The 14,421-nt window shown below is 46.4% G+C and overlaps 1 protein-coding gene across 1 annotated transcript in view; it reads right to left on the reverse strand.

Annotated features, from left to right (window-relative positions):
• The window catches only part of USP37 (ubiquitin specific peptidase 37), a 345,091-nt gene that overhangs the window by 40,844 nt on the left and 289,826 nt on the right, over positions 1–14,421 (reverse strand). Inside the window, exon 21 of the mRNA XM_085650037.1 lies at positions 4,794–4,909. Coding sequence (XP_085506163.1) covers positions 4,794–4,909 — 116 coding nt within the window. The remainder of the gene's footprint in view (positions 1–4,793; positions 4,910–14,421) is intronic.

The raw sequence follows: 14,421 nt of genomic DNA on the forward strand, positions 1-14,421 counted from the left end.
ACAGGGACAGAAGTACCAATTGTGGATATGCTTTTAGGGAAGAAGCACTGGCACAGGAGACCCGTTTGTCAGGGGCCCTGTACACTACAATCGAAATCACATCAATACCAGGCAAAAAAGTGGTACCCCAAAGAGGCACTTTCTCACACATGCTCTAGTAGTAGGCCTACGAGCTTCTTTGAGAATGGTCATACATTCAGGTGGGAGATTGAGTAATCGAATTATGTGAACTCAGGAGCCAAATCATTAGATTGGGTTCCCTGGGATTTGGTTGCCTGTTTCTCCATTGTTCTGAGTGGGGTGGTCAAGGGTGAGGGGAAACTTCTCATGTGGAACACCTGAGAGTTAAAGAAATGTTGTGAACCAGGACTGTTGGGCCCATGTGTAGGAACAAAATGGTTACTTACCAGTAGGAGTAGTTTTGCAGCTGGGAGCTTCCTGGATTCACATGTGCATTATTCCGCCATCTAGTGGTTGGGTCCGGGTAGTCCGGTGTTTTGTTTTTTTTTGCTGCTTGGGGCGTCGACCACAATTTGGTGCTAGGTCCATCCCTTGCGTGAAGGCGCCCCTGAAGTTTGTGCGTGGTAGCCATCTTCGGATTCTTTTTCCCACTCTTTCCCTGCAGGGAATGTCTTAAATTCTGTTGTCTTTACAGGTTTGTTCTTTGGATTCAGTGATATCCTGTCCCACCTGCTAGTATTCATCCTTATAGGGGAGGTGGGTGGGTCACATCTGAATCCAGAAAAGGCTTTAATATGCAAAACTACTCCTACTGGTAAGTAACCATTTCATTATGCAGCGTGAATCCTTTTCTGGAGTCACATGTTGTGCATTAGATTATGTAGCGGTTTCTCCCTCTTTGGGGTGGCTGTGGTAAGATGAGGAAGACTTTGCAAACCGGCGTTGAAGTACCTTTTGTCCTACTTGAGCTTCCTTTGTATATCCACGCAGTAATGCTTGGTGAATGGGTGTGGAGATTCCCATGTTGCTGCAGCACATATGGTGTCTATTGGCACATTGGCTATGAAAGCTAGGTTTGCTCCCTTTTACCTTGTAGAATGTGCCTTTGGCCGAGTTTAGAGTTTGATCTGCTGAGGCATAGAATATTTGGATTGCTTCTACAATCCAATGTGCAATTGTCCCCTTTGACAAGGGTGCTCCTTTTTTGGAGTCTGAGTAAGAGACTAACAATTGATTGTTTTTTCGGATTGGTTTGGTCTCTTATAGATAGTACAATAAAGCTATCCTTGCGTCTAGGGTATGGAGGCTTCTTTCTAGTCGTTTTTGTGGGTTTTTGAAGAAAACTGCTAGCTGTATGCTTTTGCTCAAATGGAATCTGCTTAATATCGTAGGTAGGAATTGAGGATTTGTCCTTAGGATAACTTTGTCCTTGTGGATTTGCATGTATGGTTCCTCAATAGTCAATGCTTGTAGTCCACTTACTCTTCATAAAAATGTTATGGCTATTAAAAAGGCAGTTTTTATAGTGATGTTTTTAAGTTCTCCTTTGTGCATGGGCTCGAATGGCCCTGTCATCAGTTGTGATAGGACTGTCTTTAAGCTCCACATTGGTGCTGGAGACTGAGTGCAATTCTTTTTTATCCTTCAAGGAATCTTTTGATGACTGGTGCTGTGGAGAAACCTTTACATGATTTCCCACTGGTATAGGCTACAATTGCTGCCAGGTGCTCCTTGAGGCTTGAACAGTTGATGTTACTGTCAAGCAGGTGTGTCAGACATATGAGCACGGTTTTCTGCATGGAAACTGAACTTAGGGTATTGTTTTTTATGCACCATATGGTGTACCATTTCCATTTAGCTGCATAGCAATGTAGTTTGTTTCCTTGCCTCTAAGTATTTCCATTTTTCTTTGAGGTAAGTTAAAATGTTTGAACTCTGTATTTAGGCGCCAGACTGCTAGGCTGAGCGTCGCTGGTTCTGAGTGAAAGATTTGGCCCTCTTTCATTGTGAGGAGGTCCTTGTCTGCCTTGAGCTTGATCACTTGTCCCTTGAACAGTTCCAGTAGACCCGAGTACCAGGTTTATCTTGCCCACTGAGGGGCTAGGAGTATTAGATTTGTTCCTGGCTGTCTGACTTTCCCTAGGACTCTTAGTTTTAGAGGAATTAAGAGGAAAAGCGTATGCAAATGTCCCTGGCCAGTTTAGTGACAGGGCATTCCCTTTTGATAGTTGATGATAAAGCCTGGAGGTGAAGGTTCAGCATTTCTTGTTCTCCATTGTTGTGAATAGGTCTATCTCTGGGGTCCCCAGAGGTTGAGATTTGTGCAGGGTCTTTTGTTTTATTTCCCACTCATGCGAGCTGTTAGTGTCTGCTGAGTTGATCCGCTTCTGTGTGTTCTCTTTTGGTCCCTTTTCTATTGCCGGAGTTCCTTTATTTTGAGTCTTAACTAAGATCTGATTTTAGGAACTATATCTTTTTTGGTGGGTTTGCTGGGGGTTTGTTAATTCTATACAGTATCCGTAGCGTACCAAATTTTAGATCCAACTGTCTGTGGTGATGTCTTCCCATGGTTCTAGATGGTATGCTATCCTGCCTTCCACTGGTGTTGTGTGAGGGTCTTTTGTTGTGGGCAAGTTACTTTGAATTTGCCCCTCCGCCTGTCCCCCGACTCTTCCTTTGCCTCGAAAAGGCTGCTTTGGCTGTTGCTGCAAGGCTTGGTACCCAGACTGCCGGTTGGACTGCTCTCCGCCGCCTTGATTTTGTTGCTGCTGGGCTGTTGAGAAGACTTCTTCCTGTGGGTCTTCTGGTGTTAAATCCTCCTCTTTTGAAGGCGACCCTCTGTTGTAGGGCTACCATAGCCCTGGCCGTTTCATTGTCTTTCTTCATTTGTTGCAGTGCCTTATCCACTTCCTTTCCAAAGAGGGTGTTGTAGAAAGCTGGCTCTGTATATACTATCCCAAAATGAGGTAGTGTGCACAGAGTCCAGTGGAACCCCCAAAAGTAGGCAGAGATAAAAGTAGATGGCACCTCTCTCTCTATTTGTGGCAGTGTGGGTGAGCAGTAAGGCTTTATCAGAGGTTAGTGTTAAGCATTTGTTGTAAACACTCAGGCAGTAAATGATGTCAGACTCAAAGACTGAACTCAGACCAATTTGTATCAAAAATATTTAGTTATTTTATTTCTAGAATAAGCCAAGCCTGGTGCAGATAAGTGAAATACATGCTTTGCAAAATCTTATGCAATGTTTTACAATGGAATTACAGGTAAAACAATGTTTCTAAATTACTTTTGAGATTATGTGTGTTACTTTTCAGATTACTATTTAGATTACTATTTAGATTACTTTTGCTAATCAGTGTGATATGCCTAGATATCACACAGAGAGATTTCCTAGACAAAAGGTTGGTAATTCACTTTTGGTACATTTGCAATTTTTCAAGTTTTCATACAACACAACTCGACACTTAGAACAATTTAAGGAAAAACAGTCAATGTATTCCTAAGGAGAAAAATTAAGTTAATGGTTTGCAGCCAAGTACTGGTTTGTGGGAGTTGGTATTCTGAGGTTAGAACCAGGGTTGCCCCAGGGTCAAGGATGCATTCTTTAAACAGCCAACGGCACTAGGGTGGCTGGGTGCTGAGGCCCAATGTTATCCAATCGGGGGTAGGGGCCTCTGGTTGGTGGCTGCCCCTGAGCAGGCCACATGGTTGTAGTAACAACCAAAGTAAAGGGGCCAGTCGCCATGGGAGGTTACAGATTAAGACAAGGCGGTACTAAGGAGGGACTAACAAGCCTATTAAGGAATCAGGAGCCAGCATTTACGAAGGACAAAGACACAAGCCAATGAAAAACATGGGCGGAGAGTGGGCGGGCTTCCATTCCATACTCCACTAAAACAAGTCTCGCAGAGCAGCTCATGCGCGCTGACTCAGGCTAGACCTAAAAACATGCTTTATTTGGCCTGAACAAAACAGTTACATGTTGAAAGGTTAAAAGACTTTCAAAGTGTGCATGATGCTCCTCCAGATAGCTGGGAATTCATGATGCTAAGCTAGCCAAGCAGTAACTGGACGTGTCACATTTTAATATTGTATTTCCTGGCATATGAAAACATGCCTTGCACCCAGAATTGTACCAAGAAATTATGTTCTATTCATCCGTAAAGTATCAAGGTATTATCTTTATAAAGAGTGGGGACTGCACAGCACACTGTAGTGCAGTAGTGCAGTGGTCTTCAAACTTTTTAATGGCACCCTTCAACCGAAAAGAAAAACCGTGCCCCTCCCCCCCCCACCCCCCCCCCAGAATTTCACAATTATTCTATTAAATTGGCAATGTTTAAATAGCTCTAGACATATATAAACATTGAAGTTGTTAGTTTAAAAAATGCAATCAAATACATGATTGCCAAAGATAATATTCCGGTCAGGCAGGCCTTACTAATTGTGTGATTATTAGAAATGTAGTTGGGGGTTTTGAAGAATATTTGGTGTCCCTTCTCTTTTAACACTTTCTCCCAGCCTGGAATATAAATGACCAAAAACTTTCGTGATGGCACATTACAGAGCGATTGACTGCCGCTCATTTTTTTCAGCTTAAAACAAAGCATTGTTAGCATATAGCTTCTTTTGTCCAGAGCCTGGTGCGCCCCCCTGGGATAACTTGGGGTCCCCCTTCAGGAGGCCAGCCTCCTAGTTTGAAGACACCTGTTGTAGTGAGCATAAGTCTACCATTGGTGGCTGTTAGTAAGTTGCAGAGTAAGAAAGTGTATAACAAAAGCACAGCCTGACTGTGTAGCTGTCTAAACTTGGGATAGCCATTTTACCCGTACCTCTGCATTCTTTCTCAGCTCTTCCACTTCAGCCTCTGTATACTCCATATCGAAAATGTCCTCATTTCCAGAGTCTTCATCTGAGCAAACACTGTCCAGGAAAGAGAAATTGAATTCTGCAGAGGACAAAATACCTGCATTAAGCACTGTATAAGTCACAAGTTAAGAGTAAACTACCTAAAACTCAAATGTAATCAACTCAAACAAAAGGCTCAAGGGTTAATTCAGGATATGCAAAACTAACAAATCACCAATATCAACAAGTATCTGCATGCATACTGGCTTATTTGCATTTCACGGTCTTCTGCCGCTACTCAGGATTTTCAAGTAGATTTACAATCTCACTTGTGCTTTTTATTCACTCCAATAGCTCAAAAATTGTTAAAAAGTGCTCTCATTCCTTTCTCATTAAGTACATTTGGTTAATGAAAAGCAACCCCCAATAAACAATCTATTCCCATCCAGCAATTAAAGGTTCAGGATTAACAGTGTACTACCTACCACCCCAAACCTCATTTCCGTGGGCATCCCCTACTTTGGTACACAAATGTTTCTGCTTTTTTACACCAGTCCATGTCCAATTCCCAGTAGGGGGGGGGGGGGGGGGAGGGGGGGGATGGGGCATAGAGGCACCCCACATACTAGCCATGCTGAGTTGGATCTGGCCAGCTCCGTTAGCCTCCCGACCCAACCCACAAATTGTGGCCTCTTTCCAGAGCTCCACTACGGTCTGTGTGAGAGTCAGCAATGTGCCCCTTCGCCCATGCTTCGATTATCCAAGGGTAACACCAGAGTCCCACTACCTCTCTAACCATTCGAAGCGCCACCTCACTCTGGTCTGCAAAGAACAAGTCATTTACAACCACAAACTTTAAGGCCCAATAGTGTTTTAGGATATCCGGAATGGAATTACAATAACCCATCATAAGCCCTTCTATGCAACTTATGGAGGGAAACATGAGAGCTGCCTCCGTCCCAAAGGAGAAGCCCGACTTCATGGTCTATTTTGCAGAAGAAATATCTGGGGACCCTGAACAGTGTACATGAAAAACAGAGCAATGCCATCTTCTATAGGGCTGCCCTACCTAGTATAGAAAGCACCAGGGTTCTCCAGCGACCGGTCTCGACGAAATTGAGTGAACAGAGGAGTCTTTGTAGGAATTCCAAAGGACCTTGGGTGACAAATTAACAAATACAAGAAACCCTCCAGCATCATCTGTGCACAACAATCAGGGGGGCAGACATGGGGCACTGCCTTTCAAGGGACAGACATGACTTGTCCTGGGTGATTTGGTAGCTCGCATGGTTCCCAAATATCCAGAATATCTGCAGTACTCTGTCCATTGACAGTGTAGGTTCAGATCGATCGAGCAGATCATTGGTATGCAGTGATCTCTGCTCTTCCCACTCCAGATTACTACCTACACCCCACAGCAATGGATCCTGGTGAACCCATGCTGCAAATGGCCCAAGTGCAAACACAAAAATCATGGAGGATAGCGGGTAACCCTACTGCATACTGTGTGAAAGTGCCCTCTTTCTGCATGGTTGCCCCCACTTTTTGAATTGATGTACTTGGGAATGTGCCCTGGGCTCCTGCTAATCAGGTACCCAGGGCCTATATTCTTTCCTTAAAACTGCATTGAAGCCTAACCCCAATTGGCATCTCTGGCCACAGGTCAGTCTCTGGTAAATGGTATCACAGGAACCCAGGGCACTTTGACTAGAGAGGACCTCTAAGGGGTGTAGCACTTATTGTGCCACCCTTAGAGGCCCTGTACCACTACACACACACACTGCCTTTGCAAGCTGCGTGTTTTGGTGCAGTACCAAGTGAAGAGTCGACATGGCACATCAGTGTGCCATGCCTACAACCCACTGCCCTTGCATAGGCCAGTCACCCCTCTAGCTGGGTGCACTATACCAGTGGTGAGGGTACAGGTGCATGAGCTCTGTACTCCCACAGTGTCGAAGTCCATTCTTAGACATTGTAAGTGCAGTGCTGCCATTAAGCGTATATGGTGCTAGGAGTTTGTCATTACGAACTCCACAGCACCATAATGGCTACACTGAAAACTGAGAAGTTTGTTATCAAACTTCTCAGCACATTAAACCCACACTGTTGAATTTAATGAAAAATGCACACAGAGCGCATATTAGAGATGCCCCCTGAAAGCTAACATACAACTAGTGTCCAGGCTGAGTGGCTGCTTTCATCTGCCGCCACCACCAGCCATGTTTCTGGACCATGGGTCAAGAGCCTGCTGCTCTCTGGGGCCTGAAACAATACACATCCTGGGACGAGGTGAAAAGCCTCCTCCCCCAGGATGGGCAGGCTTCACGAAGGGGTAGCTTCAAAGGCTTGCCGCCTTTGTGAGCTTTCTCAGGCCACTTGCTGCTCTCACCAACTGGTGCCCACTGGTTCTGATCCCCACTTTGGGCGGGAGAACCAGCAGGAAAAACAAGCTAGGAAGAGAGGTGTCCCTACCTCTGCCAACTCCACCCCTCAGGTGGGGGAGGCTTGGTGAAGCACAACTCAGTCCACGCCATCTTGATGAGGGGGGAGGGGGGGTGGGCGCTGAGCCAACCAGGGACAGGCTAATGCCCCCCTCCCACTGGAGGGTGGCACAATAGGGGGTGTAGCCACCCCAGGGAAGGTACCCATTTGTCCCTAGTATTTAGGGGCACCCTTGAACCTTGCTTCCTCAGACAAGAAACTACAACAAGGTCACCCTGGCCGTTCCGGACCCGAGATCAGGCGACTCGTGACCTGCCTCAAGACAGTGCCTAACCAACCCCTAACTTCACAACTTACCTCTCGAAGTGGTGGTGGTCTCACTCAGCAGACCTTCATCCCTCAGCCTGAAGTGCTTTTGCAAACCGGAGGTTCTCCACTGAAACCAACAGGGCGCCCAACGTCGAAACAGCACCCTGCACCCAGCCACCCTAGTGCCTCTGAGGGTGCACCTTGGGTGCTACTTTGTTTCCCAATTTGCCCTGTGCGTCCAGGAGCTTTGATCCGACAACCCAGTGGCCTGCTTGCCAGCAGCACCAACCAGAGGCCCCCTATCTCTCATTGGATAACATTGAGCCTCAACATTCTGCACCCTGCCGCCCTAGTGCCACTGAGGGTGTAACTAGAGTAAATCCTTGACCCTGGGGGACCCCTGAGTCTACCCCCAGAACCTCAACTCCCACTACCAAATGCTTACCTCAAAACCGATAACACTATTTCCTCCACAGGATAACATGGACTGTTTTTCTGTGAAAAGTTTTTAAGTGTGGAGTTTGAGAAACTAACGAAATTCTTTAAAAATGCATAATCTAACAAACGATTTTACTTACCTTTTTTCAGGAAATGTCCCATAGTAGTAGCTAGGGACACTACTCTGTGTAAGCCTAGTAATCTCAAAAGTTACTTACCAGCTATTTTACTAAAAAGCCTATTCAAGTCTATGTACTGCATTTACTAAGTATTGCATTTCTCTGCATCTATACTGTAAATCAAACCAAAGTGCATATACAAGTATCATTCAAACTGTATTTCAATTGCATTACTACTGTAAAGTATTTATTGCTTACCTGTGCCAGGCTTGCTTGGTTCTAGAAAATAAATTAACTAAAAGAATATTTGTATACAAAACGAATTGGTCTGAAGTTCAGTCTGAGTGTGTGAATTTATTTGCTAACTGAGTGTGTACAACAAATGCTAAACACTGTCCTCTGATACTGCCTTACTGCTCGACCACACTACCTCAAATAAAGTGAAGGTGCTAACTAACTTTACCTCGGTCTACCTTTGGGGATCCACTGGACTGTGCACACTATACCTCACTTTGGTATAGTATATACAGAGCTAGCTTCCTACACATACCCTTCTACAAGGCAAATTCTCATGACATTGTGTTCTTTACTCGTACTCTCATTGGTCCATCATACAGGAGTCTCACCCAACTGCATACTATAAGGCCAATTCCCAAGCGGGAAGTTTAGGGAGATGGGTCTGCCGCTGTCCCAATCACAGTCCAGCAACCACCATTGGAGATCTACGCAGTCTCCTCAAAGATCTGGACGTGGCCAGAAAGACCCCTTTCTTGCTGGGTCCACTGACACTTTAGATTCCACAACAGAGCCTACATATTCCACCTGGTGTGCTTGACCAGCAGAAATCCAAAACCAAGGTGGAAAGATTGGGATCATAGCTTGAACGTCCTGGACACTCCTTTCCAACGGCAGGCATGAAACCAAACTGTGTACAGAATGGCTCTGATGAAGGGGAGTCTTAGCACGATGATAATGGGCCCCAAATAGAATAGGAGGTTTGCTGTAGTTGGAGGTGGTTGACTGTCTGGGGCAAACCAGCATTCAACAGCCAGTTGTAGAGGCAGGGGAAGACTGGGACCTGTGACCTCCAAAAGGTGAGCTGCTACCACTGGAATCCCTTTTATGAACACCAGAGGTGAGTTGGTGAAACCAAAGGGGGGCATAGAGACCTGAAACACTTCTCTCCCACCACTAACAGGTAGCACCTATAGTCCACCAGGACAGGTATATGGAAATAAGCGCCTTGCAAGTCTAGTACGACAATCCAGTCTCCAATACCTGGAACAAAATTTTAGCGTCTTGAATTTCTACTTCTGAAGGAAGGTATTGAAAGGGTGCATGTCTAAAATAGGACAAAGACGTCCGTCCTTCGACACCAGAAAGCAGCTGTAATAACCACAACCTATTTCTAACACAGATACCCTCTTGATTGTCTCTTTGGCCAATACGTCTTGCACTTCCTGCCGTAAGACAGGTAAATGGTGCTCCATTAGTCACTCTAAGGGAGGTGGAGGGTGCAGTGAAATGGTAATGTAGGGCAAGGTGTAACCTTTCTGGACTACCTGCAGAAAACGCCATGCCAACCAGGCAAGAATCGTCAGATCCTGCACCCAACCTGGTTGCTGTGCTCCACTAAGGGCATACTAAAGTGGCTTGGTAGGTCGGGCTGCTTGGGGGTGGAAGGGTTGTTGGGGAAGTGGACAGATTACTTTGCTTACCCCAACTGTGAAAGCAGTGGATGCCACATCCGCAAAGTCACTGTGCACCTTTTTGGGGCTGAATTGGTAGATGCTATTAACTACCTCTGCTGAGACTGTGAAGAACAAGTTACTTGCCCTCAATAACGATGTATCTGTAAGAGACATAGGTCAGTTATAGATTCCTTACCTTAGAATTACCCCCTGGCGTCAGACTGGATCCAGAGAATTTACAGTACCCCTGTGTGTCAGTAAGTGGAGTCGCTAGACTCTGTGTCCGTCGTCTGAGTCGTGTTCGCCGGGATGACGTCACGGTGCCTATTTAGATGCTGCCCCTGCGCATTGACGTCAGTTCTGATACGACTTTCCACCCCAGAAGTGCAGAGTCATGCAAGACACTGACCACTGGGGCACAAACTAGGGCCCTGCAAGGAAGTCCCTGTCCCTAGAAGTCAGTTTGCAGAGCAGGGAGGAAGGGTGGGGCGGTAAGGAATCTATAACTAACCTATGTCTCTTACAGATACATCCTTACCGAAGGTAAGTAACTTGTTCATTTGAAAGAGACAGTTATAGATTCCTTAACTTAGAATAGATACCGCAGCAATACTGCGAACAAAGTTCACACCAGCAAGTCCTGGAGGACATAACGGGCAAAATATCCGTCCCTCCAGACTTGGCTGTCCAGGCAGTAATGTCTGGTGAACGTGTGCAAGGATGCCCACCTGGCTGCTTGACAGAAGTCAAGGAGAGGAACTCCATGTGCAAGAGCAGTGGTGGCAGCCACAGCTCTGGTGGAATGAGCTCAGAGCACCACTGGAGGTAACTTTTTCACCAAAGCATAACTGATTTCAATACAAAGGACAAACCCAACTAGAGATGGTACGCTTTTGAACAGACCGACTTTTCTTGGTACCTACGTAGCCAACGAAGAGTCGATCAACCACCCAAAAATATTTTGTGCGGTCAAGGTAGGACAGCGCACGTTTGGGGTCCAGGCGGTGGAGTCTCTCCTCCTCGGAAGGGTGCAGAGGTGGGAAAGTGGTTGGAAAAGTAATGGTTTGTCCAATGTGAAAAGGTGTAACCACTTTTGGAAAGACCAATGGTCTCGTCCTAAGCACAACTTTGTCCAGATTCACAGAGAAGAAAGGGGCTTAGAAGAAAGAGCTTGAAGCTCACTCACCTTGCGAGTAGAGGTGATTGCAATAAGGAAAGCGGTCTTCAGAGTGAGGAGCCTGAGAGGACAGTTGTGAAGAAGCTCGAAGGAAGCGCACATAAGATAGGTTAGGACCAGGTTCAAGTCCCACTGGGGCATTACGAAAGGAGATGGCGGAAAGAGATGAGTAATGCCTTTAAAGACCCTATTTACAATATGGGACTTGAAGGAAGATGGCTGATCTGGTCGCTGAAGGAAAGCAGAGATGGCCGCAAGATAGCCTTTAAGAGTGCCCAGGGCAGAGCCCTGCTGGGCCAAAGAAAGTATATTAAAAAGAACCTCTGAAAGAGGAGAAAGGATATCCACATCCTATGCTGTGCACCACGCCACAAATTTACTCCATCGACAGGCGTCCCACCGTTTTAGTGGAGGGAGGCCTGGCTGCCAAGATGACATTACAGACTTCAGGTAGAAGGTCAAAAGCTGTCAACGGTTGCTGCTCAATCTCAGCGCAAGGAGGTGGAGGGTGGACAGGTTCAGGTGAAGGATCGGTTATATTCCATATAGGTGCCCTAGATAGGCGCAAGTAACATTGCAACCTTTCACCTATATCCTTCCCTACATTACATACATAACGGTTCTTAGGGACTGACCTTTTACCTAGAAACGACACTGCTTTCAGAACGCGGGTTTGTCCCTAGTTCGAATCTCAGCTCATGCATTATGCATGAGGTTTCTTGAAAGCCCAGCAGGACTACCATCTCCTGTATAATATCTCTGTATAAAGTTCAAGCCCAACGTCATCCTTTAGGCTGACAGTAACATAGCAAGGTAGGACACCTGGTGTGAGAAAGTGGCTCTGTATATACTGTTCCCAAATAGGTACAGTGTGTACAGAGCCCACAGTCCCCAGAGGTTTGGCAGAGGCTACAGTTAGATATAACCTTACTCTCTAAAGTGGTAGCTTGGTCGAGCAGTAAGGCAGTATCAGAGGACAGTGTAAAGCATTTGTTGTACACACTCGGTCAGCAAATGGTCTCACACACAAGAACTGCACTCTAGACCGATGGTTTATATAAAAAATATATGGTTGTTTTATTTTGGAACCAACAATAGGTATCAAAATATACTTTCTCAGAATGAGATGCTTTAGTTAAATACTTTGCAATAGGCAATTGACTTTTGCAGATAATAGTTACACTTTTGTTGCAATAGGCAACCCAATTTCAAACACAATAATACATTGAGCTCAATGGGAATTTTAAGTTGTATGCAATTGATTACATTCAGGATTACTTTTCTAACTCCAGGACTGGATCCTAGATTCAGTCCTGGGACAGTTCTTGTAAACAAGTTAGTAAATTCGATTTAGTTACGGTTGTGATTTTTAAGCAATATTTTGCTATTTTTAAAGTTGACACTTCGAAACTTTTTCTGATCAAATTACCAATGTTATCCTATGGAAGGAAATTCACTTAGCTGGTAAGTGGGGTTATGGTTACTTGTTCTAGGTCAGTGTTGGATCCTGGATCCAGCAAGTGTACCACCTGTAAGCAGTTGAGAAACTGCGTTTAAGTTATACAGGCGTTTTTTAAGGAATATTTATAGGTTTGCAAAAGCAACACTTACAAGAAATTTCATAGAAAAGCAGTCAATTGTTTCCTATGGCAGAAAATTCAAGTTACGGGTAAAGTATGTTCTCGTTACTTTTGTAATCCAGTGCAGGGCTCCTAGGCTCAGTACTGGGGCATCTATCTAACACAGGTCAGTACTTATGTTTTCACAATTGGTACGTTTTTTAAAGAATATTTGTAGTTTGCAAAAATTGACACTTGGAAGAAATTTCACAGAAAAACAGTCAATGGTTTCCTAGGGGAGAAAATTGAGTTCGTGGCAAGTACGGTTGTAAGTACTTTTCAGGGTCAGTGCTGGGCACCAAGATCCAGCACTGGGATCTGGCCTAATAGCAAGTGAGTATTTCTGTTTGTTACTCGGTTGATTTTAGGTGAATATTTTAAAGTTTAAAAACTCCACACTTAGAAGAAATTTCAGAAGTAGCCAGTCAATGTTACCCTATGGAAGAAAAGTGAGTTATCGGCTTTTGGGTAAGTACTCGACTGGCAGAGTAAAGGTTCTGGGCATAGACTCTGGGTCTCCCAGGGTCAGGTAAGAACAGTTGTTACACCCTCAGCGGCACAGGGGCAGTCGGGTGCAGAGTGAGTTAGGCCCAATGTTATCCTATGGGAGACAGGGGGGCCTTGGTTGGTGGCTGCTGACTAGCAGGCCACGCGGCTGTGGGAGCTGGGCTCCTGGTCACTTGCTCAGGGCAAATGGGGAAGTAGGTAGGAGTAGAAGTTACACTGCCAGGGCCACTCCGGCGGGTGGGTGCAGGGTGCTTTTGAGCCTTCGGGCGCTCAATGGATTTCAATGGGAAAGCACCACAACGAACAAAGGCTGCAAGCTTGGGGACGAAGATTCTTCAGGTGCCACCACCACTTCGAGAGGTAAGTTGGGTAGTTGGAGGATAGGTAGGTACCCAGGAGTCGGGCACCGGGGGCTGCAGGGCGCCGGGTGCCTTTTGATGTGAAATCTGACCCTCTGATTATCGCGGTCGGGGGGGGGGGGGGGGGTCCCTGGTTCTGAGGCTGCAGGCGTCGTCAGGAGCGTGGAGAGGGATCCTTAGGTGCCGGATTCAGGGTCACAGTTGACCATGGGGGGGGGGGGCGGGGGGGGGGGGGGGGGGTGGGGGTAGACTACGTCCTCGGGGTCTTTGTTCACTCCGGCACAGGCCAGGCTTGGCGGGTGCAGAGTGTGCAGGCTTCACGGTTCCGGGCTGATGCAAGGGGTTAGAACTTGCTTTGAACAGAGCCACTGCCCATGGGAGTCCCAGGTGCTCAGAGTCACAAGGTAGCCAGGTCCTCCGGGGTTTGTGAGGTTGCTGGCCACAAGAGGTGCCAGGATTTAGCAGGAGCAGGTTCAAGGTTCGACAGGCCGGTAGAGCTGGGGCCAAAGCAGTTGGTGTCTTCCTCTTCTTAGCAGCTGCACGGCAGGTCTTTCTTCTTGTTCTTTGCTAGTTTAGAATCTGGAATCTAAGGAAGAAAGGTTCGGGGTGCCCCTAAATACTAGATTTAGGGGCGTTACAGGTAGGTAAAGGGCAAGGATCAATGGGTCCCTGCCCTGGGGTGGGTACTACCCCAATCCTGCCACTCTCCTGTGGGAGGGGGGCAGTAGCCTAGTCCTGATTGGGCAGGGCTTCCCATCTTCAAGATGGCGAGAGTCCAGAGATGTGCTTCACCTTGCCTCCCCCACCTGAGGGGTGGGGTTGGCAGAGGCTGGCACATCCCCTGTCCTTACATGGGGTTTCCGGCCAGTCTTCCCGCCAGAGTGGGGGTCAGAACCGGTGGGGGCCAGTTGCTGAGTACAGCAAGTGGCCTGGAGAAGCTCAAAAAGGCGG

The sequence above is a fragment of the Triturus cristatus genome, chromosome 3_2, assembly GCF_964204655.1.
Source record: "Triturus cristatus chromosome 3_2, aTriCri1.1, whole genome shotgun sequence".
Classification (NCBI taxonomy): Eukaryota; Metazoa; Chordata; class Amphibia; order Caudata; family Salamandridae; genus Triturus; species Triturus cristatus.